At 42.3% G+C, this 12,754-nt stretch overlaps 1 protein-coding gene across 5 annotated transcripts; it reads right to left on the reverse strand.

The window, feature by feature from the left end:
• On the reverse strand, window positions 1-12,046 carry chrm4b (cholinergic receptor, muscarinic 4b). 5 transcript variants are annotated; one of them, XM_039807756.1, is made up of 4 exons: window positions 11,816-12,046; window positions 11,419-11,505; window positions 3,100-3,906; window positions 1-655 (listed from the first exon to the last, which is right to left on the reverse strand). In XM_039807756.1, the coding sequence occupies exons 3-4, from the start codon at window positions 3,896-3,898 to the stop codon at window positions 195-197; spliced, it is 1,260 nt and encodes a 419-aa protein (XP_039663690.1). In that variant the 5' UTR covers window positions 3,899-3,906; window positions 11,419-11,505; window positions 11,816-12,046; the 3' UTR covers window positions 1-194. The 5 variants fall into 5 exon arrangements, with proteins under 5 accessions (XP_039663690.1, XP_039663687.1, XP_039663689.1 ...); XM_039807753.1 differs by lacking the exons at window positions 11,419-11,505; window positions 11,816-12,046 and adding exons at window positions 9,928-10,048; window positions 10,710-10,883; XM_039807755.1 differs by lacking the exon at window positions 11,419-11,505 and having other exon boundaries at window positions 11,816-12,044.
• Window positions 12,047-12,754: the final 708 nt, after the last annotated feature.

Consider the following 12,754-nt stretch of genomic DNA (forward strand, 5'->3'; position numbering starts at 1 on the left):
CACACACACACACACACACACACACACACACACACACACACACACAGACAGACACACACAGACGCACATACACACACACAATCACACACACGCACACACTTGTTGCCGTGTCATCTCAGCTCGTTGCTGTGTCATCGCTGCTTGTAGCCGCTGCAGCGCAGCTCGTTGACGCGGCAGCGTAGCTCGTTGCCGTGTCATCGCTGCTTGTTGCCGCGGCAGCGCAGCAGTCTGCAGAAAGTCTTCCTGAAGGTGACGTTGCACAGAGCATAGCACGCGGGGTTGATGGCGCTGTTGACGTAGCAGAGCCAGTACCCGGCGATCCACAGCTCCAGCGGGATGCACACGTGGCAGAACGCCGCCACCACGGCCATGACGTTGTACGGCGTCCAGGTGACGATGAAGGCCAGCAGGATGGCCAGGATGGTGTTGGTGACCCTGCGTTCCCTCGCCATCACACGGCGCCGCCGTCTATCCTGAGAACGGAGGCTGGGGCAGCTGGCGAACGCCGCGAACGCCGTGCGGTGCAGGTCCTCGTTAGAGGACTCCGTCTCCGTCTTGTTGTCGTCTTCGTCCACAGCGTGGCGAGCGGCGGCGACGGTCTGAGGGTGATATCTGGACGCTTTCTGGCTCCCTCCGGGCTTCGGAGTGCTGGATTCTGATTGGTTCATAGACAGGGATATTAAAGTTAACATTTGTACTTAAGGACAGTACTGGAGTAAATGTACTTAGTTCTATTCCACCACTGGGGTTATTACAGTAAATTAAAACTAAAACAAGCAGTTGAAAATGTTTTTAGTAATCTGTAACTAAATAAAAACTAAACCTTCAAGAGAAACTAAACGGAAACTCTATCGCCAGGTTAACAAACATATACATATATATATAGTACAATATACAATACACAATACAATATAATATAAACAATATATTTAACCCTCCTGGTGGGTCAAATTTGACCCGTTTACAAAAACTTTCTATATCAGAACCACGACAAAAGAACGTTAAAAAAGTGACAGATGTTGGAAAAAGCTACAAAAACACAGAAAAAAAAATTGACAAAAACATTTTTTTCAAAAATTGAAAAAAATGACCAAAAAAAAGCCAAAAACATCGCAAGGTGACAACATGTTTTTAAAATAAAAAAATATCAAAAAACAAAAATGTATGAAAAAATACAAAAACATTAAAAAATGCAAAAAATGACCAAAAAAATTGAAAAAAAACATCAAAAACATTGCCAAAGGTGACAAAAACTTGTTTAAAAAGTAACTAAAACATAATTAAAAAAACACCCAAAAAGTGACAAAAACATAATTAAAAAAACACCCAAAAAGTGACAAAAATATTGGAATAAAATCGACAAAAACGTCAAGAAAAGTGTAGAAAAAGAACAACAAAATGTTGAAATTTCGACCCAGAAAAACCCTATGTTGCATGGTCGACGGGAAGACAACACAAGGGTTAAGAGCGGAAGTCCCGCCCCTTCCTGTGTGTAAGCCCCGACGCTTCCTGTGTGTACTTATGGTGTGTCTCAAATTGCACACTTCTGTACTTAAACTAGCTACAAAATTTCACTCGTCGAAGTGTGGTCAATGCAGTGCACTACAAGTACCGGGATGGTGCACTCATAACGCTCAAAAAGTTGAGTGTGGATCGATGGACACTTTCCACACGGTGGAGCCATCATGGCTACGTAGCGGAAGGGGCGGAGCTAACAAAAGTCGGCGGCTGAATACGCGACAAAAAAGACCCAAATGTAAGTTCAACATTAGTCTTTTTGCTATACTTGTTTAACATATAAGCCACTTCTATGTATATTTGGTTAATTTTGCAGTTGGTGATGATTTTTGTACCGCGAATTATAACATTTATTCGTACCGTAATTTGACGTGCTATCAAGCTACTTTTAGCTAACCTTAGCTAGCTAACAGTGGCGAAGTTACCGGTTACCAGAGCCAAGTCCTCCTCTGCTGGAAGGCGAACGACCTGGGGGAGGAGAGAGAGGATTTCCCTGCTGGTCTTGTGGACAGCACGGTGCACAGTGGCCCGGGGCATAGCAAAGGCTCTGGCTAAACCACGATAAGATGTACCGCTGGCGAGCCAAAAGAGGAAGACAAGGGCCTCGATGACGGGTCCCCAGCCGTGGTCACACGCCGTGCCGAGGATGTACCGTTAAAGGATCCCCCTGGAGAGTCTGAAGTCCACCCTCATATCACTTTCCCCATCAAAGTACAGGGCCAGCAATGAATAGAACAATAGGATCTATTTAAATGTCTACTGGGTTGCCTCTGCTTTCACTCTTGTATTTTCACTGTAATTAATAGCTATTGCAATAAACACCCTTTATATAAACATATAATATGACTATTTCCTATGTTAACGTTATATGTCAGTTTGACACCATTTTAATTGCTCCAATTTTGCTAAAATAACTCAAAATGGCCAGTTTTGGTTATTGTTTTTGTTTTTACAATGAATTAAGAGCAAAAGTATGAATATCATCATACCTGGATGTTTACGGTTGCATAAAACAGAGGGCAACAATAAAAACAATCACATTCATTTTGATGAACAAGGCATAAATGTATTTTTCACGAGTGACAACCATAACAGGTGGTGGGAATGCTCTGCCCTGGGTATAATTCACAATGTCACAGAAGAAGAAGGAGGAGGACTGAGATGCTTTGATCGGTAAGTACATAAGGCAGTGCGCGATTTCAGACGACACTCCCCTGTCAAATTTTACGCACTACGCAAGTATGTACGTAGTGTAAGAAGTGCACTTCAGTTAGTGCACTAAGGGAAGTGCGCGATTTGAGACACACTATTAGACTTTTTCAACATACTATACTATGACTTTTTTTGTGACTTTTTCGACATACTATACTATGACGTTTTGTCTTTTTTTGACATACTATACTATGATTTTTTGACTGTGTGTAAGCCCCGCCCCTTCCTGTGTGTAAGTCCCGCCCCTTCTTGTATCCATCATGGGACTTTATGTCAAGAAAAATAATGTTTACATCTTGTCGGAAAACATTTTGAGCAAAAAAAAAAGTCGGAAGGGGCGGGACTTCCCTGCTGTGTCACCATAGTTACCTCGGTTCAGCGACAGGTCCGAGCCGGGGTCGGAGGTCACCCAGCTGCGTCGTTGAAATGGGAAGTCTCTAACGGACGGACAGGAAGTCCAGCGCGCTCCCCGCTGCGCCTGGAGCGCGCTCAGTCGTCCGCGGCTGGCGGCCGAGAGCCGGCAGTACAGGCCGACCATGACGATCGCCGGCAGGTAGAAAGAGGGAAGGGTCGTCGCCAAGGTGACGGCGGGGCTGGCGAGGAGATGAGCGTAGCACTCATAGGCTACGACCGCGCGTCGGCCGCCGCTCGTCTGCCAGCCCAGGATAGCGGGCGCCCAGAGCGCCAGGGCCAGCAGCCAGGCGCCGCCGATCATCGCGGCGGCCGAGCCGCGTCTCCGGTGCGCTGGGTAGCTCAGCGGGCGCGTCATGCAGAGGTAGCGGTCCAGACAGATGACGAGCAAGTTCAGCACGGATGCGGCGCTAACCGCGTAGTCCAGGACTAGCCACAGGTCGCAGAGCGTGGCGCCTAGCGGCCAGTAGCCCACCAGCAGGTACAGCGTGTAGAAGTTCATGGAGAACACGCCGATGATCAGGTCGGCCACCGCCAAGCTCAGCAGGAAGTAATTGTTGATGGTGCGCAGGCGACGGTTGACTATGATGGACAGGATCACCAGGGCGTTGCCTAGCACCGTGACGGCGCTGAGGGCGCCCGCTACCACGGCGATGAGGATTAGCCGAGCCGTGCCGGCTGAGTACGGAGTCGGCGCCACCGTGCCCGCGGGCAGACCCGAGAAGTCGAGTGTATACGTCATCCATTCCGTGTCCATGTCCCCACCTGAAAAACACACATAGAGTTTGAGTTGCATTGTGGGTAATGTAGGCGCCAGGTTTTAATGGGGAAGAAGAATGTGTGGATTAAAAGAAGTTTAAATTTAAAGATGTTTTTGTCCCTTTTGATCATTGATCATCATTGATTTGTGTTCACTATAAACAGTGTTGGGAGTAAACGGCATTTAAGTATAACAGGGTTATTTCTTCAGTAACGGAGTAATCTAATTAATTACTTTTCCCATTGTTATTGTTACTGAGAATATAAAGTGGCGCGTTACTACAATTTGGTTGAATGAAGCGCGAGCTGTCAGGCTTTGGCTGCACATCAGCTGCCGGGAGAGAGTGTGGGGGGGGGGGATGATGACACCGTTGCAAATGCGATGATGATTGGCTGGGTGGGTGCATGCCCTGCTCACTGGTCTCACTGCACACTCTGACTACCACTAAACACAAGACAGAGACAATGGCGAACAGCCAGGGAAATTCAAAGATAGCGTTCTCTCAAATCTTATGAAGCCCCTCACATCAACACATGCTAACAGGACACTTGTTGCTGCTGCTAACCCAACCCCCCGAGCCCAAATGCAGCTAGAGTGAGCTCCAGCGAAGGAGACGGAGACACTCTGTTAAAACAAGCAACGCTCGATTTTTCGGGTCAGCAACATCTTTGGCGTTAAAGATGTTATAGAACGTAATAACGTTATAGAATATAAAAAATAACGTCAGTTACTTTGCTGAGTAACTAATTACTTTTACAATGTGGTAACTGAGTTACTAACTCAATTACTTTTTGGGAGAAGTAATTTGTAACTGTAACTAATTACTTTTTTAAGGTAAGATGACCAACACTGACTATAACGACCGCCTCGCTCTACATTATCACATAACATACTAACAACGTTTAAGGATAGAGACGGGGGTTATCTACCAGAGATGGGGACTCCAGTCTGGGACTCGGACTTGAGTCGTAGTTAAGTCGCACAAACAGCTGACTTCAGACTTGACTTGCAACTCGACCCAAAAGACTTCGGACTTGACTCTGACTTGAGCTTCGAGACTTGTCAACAACCTCTTTTCAGGGCAATTATTGCTTTTTAAATCTAAATGTATTCATGTATTTCTATTTTCTTTTATTGGCGCATATACGTTGGGGAAACATGACGAGCTGCATGTCCCTTGTCTTTTGCCATAATGTGCAACGTAACACATGCACTATGCCTCATGTGCATGCACTCACATATCAAAAAATGCATTTACGATGGCGACACAAGTCCTCCCGGAGTTGCGCCTTTTGTCATTAGTTTTCAATAACTTAGTAAACAGTGGCAGTAAGAGAACAGCTACATGCAAGGTGTGTGGCACCAAGATAAATGTCACTTCAGTCACTGTCACTTCACTAATGTGAGACGTTACATTTAGCATATATCGTCACAGGTAACAAGCTAACCATCGCAAAGTGTTGTGCTAATGCTGGGAACAGGCAGATTGTATTTTTATAGTTGTATCCATATGATGTGACAGACTTAGGTTAATATTTCACCAGGTCCGAGGGCCAGAGGGATGTTTTAAGTAGACCCAAATAAAGTTATCCTACAGTTGATTTTGATACTGTACTGTCTGGATGGTAGCTACAGGACATGCTTTTAATTCATAAGATTTAAAAATACAGTGTTAGGGACAGATCAGATGGCCAGAGACTTGAGACTTAACTTGGACTCGTGCTCAAAGACTTGAGAAAAATTACTTGTAAACATCTCTGTTATCTACATAACATACTAACAATGTTTAAGGATAGAGATGAGGGTTATCTTGAGATTAACCTTTATATGTTTAAACAACATCTCATTGAAAGTACTCTTAAAAGCATGTGTATTTCAGTTTGTGGTGTGACTGTTTTTTTACCTTAATTTATCTTAACTGAACAGCTTTGGAGTCATTAGAATGCTGACATGACTTTTTTCGGGTGGAATGGTGGTTGTCTCACTCCCCCCTAGCGCCTGTGAGCGGAAAAACCACCCTTGCAACTTTTGGCCGGCGAGCCGGCAGCCTCAGCGTCAGGAAGTATGGCGTGATATCAGGTCTCGCGTTGTAAGGAATTGCTTCACGGCACTGCACACATACGCCAATCCAGGAACCGGCTAACAAGGTAGCGATGGAGTTTTTCACACTATCGTCATGGCTGAGCCGGCACAAAAGAAGCAGAAAGCTAGGAAAGCATTGTCGGAGGAACAGAGAAAGAGGAAACGGCAGACTGACCGAGAGAGGAGTCAGACACCAGTAAAAATAGGAGGATCTGAAGATGTAGGGGGAGCTCTATAGAGAAACCTGTAGGGGAGCTCTGTAGAGAAACCTGTAGGGGGGGGCTCTATAGAGAAACCTGTAGGGGAGCTCTGTAGAGAAACCTGTAGGGGGGGCTCTATAGAGAAACTTGTAGGGGAGCTCTATAGAGAAACCTGTAGGGGGGGGCTTTATAGAGAAACCTGTAAGGGGCTCTATAGAGAAACCTGTAGGGGGAGCTCTATAGAGAAACCTGTAGGGGGGCTCTATAGAGAAACCTGTAGGGAGCTCGATTATAGAGAAAACCTGTAGGGGGCTCTATAGAGAAACCTGTAGGGGGGGCTCTATAGAGAAACCTGTAGGGGGGGCTCTATAGAGAAACCTGTAGGGGGGGCTCTATAGAGAAACCTGCCAGCAAAAAGAGAGAAAACAGCGAAGAAATGGCCAAAACTGCATAGCACCCTTTTAGCTGAGAGAGACGGATCAGGTTCCCTCCTGCTGCACTGTAAACCCAGATTGTCAAATTAATTAATTGGAATAAGTACTGTAAACTTAAAATTTGTTAAGAAGTTCTAGTTACTTAAAACTGTTGAGAGCGAGTATCACATACTATCATTTGAGTTTGGTAAAATTCAAGTTGAATATTAAACTTACAACATAATGTGAAGGACGTTTAAAGCCTCCATACAGACCTTTTTAGCATAGAATACTAAGCTATTAAAATAATTGTTGCCATGATTTTATAAATCATGTTTTAATGTGGCCAGTGGTACGATACGATACGACTTTTATTGTCAGCCAGGGCTGAAATTCTTTTTGCATCCCTGGGTAGCTCATATAAGAACGTGGACATAAACATACATATATATAGACATACATTGATGAATAACACCAAAGGACATATATGAAACATTACCACAAATGTCATAAACACCCAAGTAAGGAAACAAAGCATACATGTTTAACACCAGAAAATAACATGAACTTACACACAGACAAGGTCTTGGAGACTTGTAACCCTGAATACATATGGCAATGAATTTAATGTAGCTGGTTTAACAATAGGATAGATTGATGCATTCAGAGTTTTTAAGTCTGATGTGATTGAAAGAATAAACTGTAAAGCATCTGTTTAAAGGCAGAAGCTGATATTCTCTGTGCAAAACATGTGAGGCATCAATTATATCATAGTGGGGGGTCTGGGTGTCCTCCCCGAGGGAAGTTTGGAGCGTCAAGGACTTAATTTCCTGTATTCGGATACGCTTTTATGCACCAATTTACGGTAGAAATACCTTTATTTAGCCTATGTGAAGAAGAAAAACAGATGACAATTCAAAATATATCAAACATATAATGGAAAGTATGCTTTCTTAGTGGGTATACTAAGTATATACACCACTGCATGTGGCAGAGTGAATCCTTAGGATTAACTGTATCTGTGGATGACTACCTTAGTTGTTTCCCACTGATTTATGTTGGATTCATGATAAGTTAAATTTTTGTTTTTGAAAATGAACACTAAGTTGGTGGCCCCGCCTGCAGAAACTCTGACACCCTGTTTAAGATCTCTGGTCTAAACATTGAAATCTAACAGAGCCATAATATTATACAGTTCAAAAGTCACACTAAACATATACTACTACTAAATCACACTACACCGCCCTTCACTGGTTACTAGTTGCTGCTCGAATCTGCTCCAAAACACTAGTACTTGCATACAGGCAGTGATGTAGTCTACTTGATACGCAGGTATAAGCAGTATACCCACTAAGAAAGCTCCAGGATTTCCATATACCCATTTAAAAATGCGCAATGACACAACATACTTTCCATTATATTTTTGACATATTTTGAATTGTCATATGTGTTTTTTCTTCACATAGGCTGAATAAAGGTATTTCAGCTGTGAATTGGTGCATAAAAGTGTATCAAAATGCAGGAAATGAAGTCTTTGACGCTCCAAATTTCCCTGCGGGGAGGAGACCCAGACCCCACCCCCAAAGTCCCATCCTGGCCCATACATATACAGGACAGTATACCCACTACAATACATTAAACTACACCACTGCTCTACAGGGCCATGAACGGATCAGCCCCATCTTACATCTAGAACATGGTCTATGTAGCTTGTAGTTTGTAGTTTGGTGTATTTGAAGCTAATGTTCTTGCAGTTACTACTTGTTGTCTGGAGTTTGTACCTTCGAGGTTAAAGGTACTTAAAGTGATGGTTCGAAGTAATTTCACCCTAGGGTCCTTTGCACCATGACCTCGAGCCAAACACTCACCCAGAAGCTTTTTTCAGCTGGGTCTAACATTGGGAGAGTTAGCGTAGAGTAGCGTTAGCCGCTGAATAGCTTAGCGCAGGGGCTAATGGATCCGAAGTGTCTCTTAACATTACCCCACTAATAATGCCCGAAATGATACCAAACGTCTACAGTAGTACAAATAGGTTATATATGTCTACAAATTACAACACCGAAAAGAGATGCAACAAAAATATTTATTAATTTAATGATTAAATAAGGTAATGTCTCCAAACTTACCTCAATTATAACTTGTCTCCTGCTAGTTATTCTACAGTACTTACTTTAAAAAATAAGTTAAATTAAAAAATATTTTTGTTGCATCTCTTTTCGGTGTTGTAATTTGTAGATGTCCCTAAGCACTCGTCTTAGAGCAGCAACAACAGCAGAGAGCAGAAGCCAGCAGGCAAGTGTTATTTACATAAACTTCTGGTGTACTTACAAACTTTACAATCCATCGTTTTATGAGTGCATAACCTATTTGTACTACTGTAGACGTTTGGTATCATTTCGGGCATTATTAGTGGGGTAATGTTAAGAGACACTTCGGATCCATTAGCCCCTGCGCTAAGCTATTCAGCTGATAACGCTACTCTACGCTAACTCAGAGCCATAGAGATATAAGAGTTGCGACACTCGTTGATCTCGCTAGCGGGGGGGTCACGTGGTTCATGTAAGCCTGTATAGTTCCAAACACACGCAGCGCTGTCATGTTCTCCTATGGGACTGACAGCAGTGATTGCGATATTGAATGGTAAATATGAATAAAAACACATACCCATGTACTTGTTTGATTGTTATTGCATATTTGTAAATGTCAGTTTTACATTTGGAATGGGGTGACAACTGAAAGCTATGTATAGATACGTTTTTAAGTTTTGGAGGGAAAGCTTCACGTCCGTGTTAGCATGATAGCACTAGGCTACTGTCCTGTATTGTCCTTCGTATCACGGGGACTTTAGTTTATTTACATTTTGTATTAGCCTGTCCAAACGCGTTTGTTCTGACATGTCTGGGACATGTCTGGGACATTCTACGGCCTAACATCCACACGCTGCAAAGGAGGATACAGCATGTACATCTGGAGCCAGGAGTTTTGGGGGCTAGTGTTTGAGATGCTGAGTGTTTAATAAAACAAATCCTCTCCACATATATCAGGCTGAGGTTTGTGGAACAAAAAACAAGTGGGAACAAGTATGAATAAAGGCAACAAAGTAGAGCCAGGAATAGGAGGAATAGTATAAGTGATTAATTAACAAAAAATATCCTCCACATATATCAGGCTGAGGTTAAGGATCCAATCATAGTGCATCAGGGTAAACAGCCGTGATAAGGGGTACCTTGGCAGCAAGAGTCAGACTAAGAAGGCAATTTCAACACAGCAGACTTCCTCACATAAGGTCTTAACATCTAGTCCATTGCCAGTCCACTGCCAAACACCTTACTGGTTGCCATGGATGTATTTGGCCTCTCCATCCCCGGCACACTGTCCGCAGCCTCCAGTCTCCTCTTATTTCAGCAACCAGCAGCCACCACCAGCAGCCGTCGCCAGCACCAGTAGGGCTGCTGGAATATGGAAAGAAATATGATCACAATTATTTCAGTCAATATTGAAATCACGATAATTTAGAACGATTACGTGTTGACTTCTGGGAAGATGTTGCAATTATTGAACTTAAAAAAAACAGTGGAAAACGTTAAATAAATCAACAGTAAAAAAAAAAACACACCTGTGAAATTTGCCTTAATACTTTTTCATATTTAAAATTATGTAATTGTCATATGTCACTTACTGATATTTTGTGTGTGGAATAACTTGTATTCATACATGAAATCCAACAGCCCTTTCAAGGGTATAATTAAACAAACGCAACCTTATTTCTAGACACAGTACTCATCTGACTAGCTAACAGCATCAGGTTCAGCAGATAAAACCTAAATAAAACCCGTCCTTAATCAACCTTAACGATCCTAGTAATCCAACATCAATAACTAACTAAATAAAAGTTGTCAGAGATTCACTACTGAACTTCGTAATTGTTGGTGTAGCGATACCTTCACAGCTGGCGAAGTCAAGCTAACAAACGAGCTAACAAACTAGCAGGCAATAGGTCGGCTACCAAGATAAAAAATATATAATCACGCTGTGCACACATACAAATAAAGATCAGTATATGCATCATAAAAAGTTGACAATTCAAAAGAGGTAGCTATTTAATCAACTTACCTCAGAAGTTACTCGACGGCCAGCAATGAAAATGAATGATGTCCGACGCCGTGAAGGGATTGTTTGGAACTATGCGAGGCTGCAGACCCCGGAAGTAGGCGGGAAAAAGCGTCCAACGGAGTCCGATGGGAGTGTCGCCACTCTGTCTTTCTCTATCACTCTGCGCTAACTCTCCCAGTGTTCGACCCAGGTGAAAAAAGCTTCTGGGGGGGTGTTTGGTTCGAGGTCATGGTGCAAAGGACCCTAGGGTGAAATTACTCCGAACCATCACTTTAATTGGAAGTCGCTTTAGATAAAAGCTTCAGCTCAATGACGTGTAATGTTATTTACATATCAACACACATATAACGTGCAGAACATATGAAACAAAACAACATTACCCTTCATAAACTCATATACTGCAATACATGCCTCACTTTTATAGTTGTTTAGTATCTTCTCTTTTAGTATTTTTTTTTTTTTATCTTTGTAGCGTGTTACACATTGTAAATGAAGTGTATTATTATCTGACCATTCTATATAACTTGTATTTAAGTTATATCTGAACTATTTATATGCATGATGATCCAGATGAGCATTATGTTTCTATCTGGAAACATCTGGAAAGTGTTATCAATGGGGCCCCCCAAGATGTTGAAAAGAAGGCCAGTTGGCTTGTAGCCATTGGTCAATTATTGATCCCACCCTAAGTTATGAAGAATAGATATACCATGTGTTTTGAGAATCTGGGAAGCTGTCGCTCTCCGAGCTCTTCAGAGCTTGTAAATTGATGCTGAATTCTTCGATGTAAATAAACCTTTAAAATCAAGAAACAGCGTCAGCGGATTCCTCTCCACACAACATTACAGCCTAGCTACCAAATACACCACATAAACATCTGTGTTTTACATTTGTTCTAATCTTTAGCTTTGTGAACATGCACATTCCCCTCTTAGTTCTTACTTGCTCTCTCTAATCCAAAACAATTTATAGTTTTGTTGTTGTTAGTTTGCTTTTTGGACCCCCTGGATAAGCCCTTAAGGGCCCTACTTGTTTTTGAGAAAAAATATTTATAATTTCTTGATGATACGAAGCAAGAAAATAGCGAAAGGTTTAATTTAACTTACAAGAGATGTTGGAGCTGCAAACGATCAGTCTCCTCGGTCAGTTTCCTCCGCCAGTTTCCTCTTCTGTCTCCTCCAACAGTCTCCTCGGTCAGTTTCCTCTTCTGTCTCCTCCAACAGTCTCCTCGGTCAGTTTCCTCCTCCGTCTCCTCCAACAGTCTCCTCCGTCAGCATCTGTTTATATGCCGCCGAATACGGAAGCTTGTTGCTGCCACGTCCAAAAACTATTTTGTTAAAACGTGAATATTTCTTTTGTAAGGTGCATAACAGTGACTAATGTTTAGATGGACTCTGATGAAGATGTAACCTTAACCTACATTGAAACGTTAGTCACTGTTAGGCACCTTAAAAAAGTAAGAAGACATCTGTGTTGCACCGTTTTACTCTACACTGTTTTGTCCTGCCCTGGTTGCATCGGATTGTTGTGGTCTGCAGAAGCGCAGAGAACTCTTTATTTTTTATGTGAATATTTCTTATCACAATAAACATTTCACGTAATAGCGTGATACTGACATGTTTTTCTTTTTCAGGGCGAGGCAGCAATAAGCATCCGAAGAGTAGAAACGCCTCATCCACCCCCATCAGCTGATCACGTAATACTGAAGACATATTCACAATTTAACAAGATATTGTATTTTAATAAGTATATTTGTAAAAAGATTTTTTTTTTGTAATTTAATAATTTTCTACATGTTGTAAAACAAATCTTGTTTTAAAAACGTGAAATATCTTGTTATTACAATAAACATTTCACATAACGTGATACTGATATATGTTTTTCTGTGCATGGCAGCAATGTGTTATTTTTACATTATAATAAATATAAATAAATATCTCGGCGTGGCAGCAATGAGACTCCGTAGCGTAGAAACGAGATCCATCCCATCAGCTGCTCCGAGTCTCTGCCTGCTTCATGTGGGACGTAATGACTCTGAGAATAGA

This window comes from Perca fluviatilis, chromosome 8, assembly GCF_010015445.1.
Source record: "Perca fluviatilis chromosome 8, GENO_Pfluv_1.0, whole genome shotgun sequence".
NCBI lineage: Eukaryota > Metazoa > Chordata > Actinopteri > Perciformes > Percidae > Perca > Perca fluviatilis.

What these genes read in the sequence shown, in the direction of transcription:
- chrm4b (XM_039807753.1), bottom strand. Translation starts at nt 9,958, where the DNA reads ATGGAGAGGCCAAATACATCCATGGCAACCA. An exon ending in AAATACATCCATGGCAACCA is followed by an intron (nt 3,907 to 9,927) that starts GTAAGGTGTTTG and finishes TGTGTTTTTCAG; the next exon opens with GTGGGGACATGGACACGGAA. An exon ending in GGACCTGTCGCTGAACCGAG is followed by an intron (nt 656 to 3,099) that starts GTAACTATGGTG and finishes TGAACCAATCAG; the next exon opens with AATCCAGCACTCCGAAGCCC.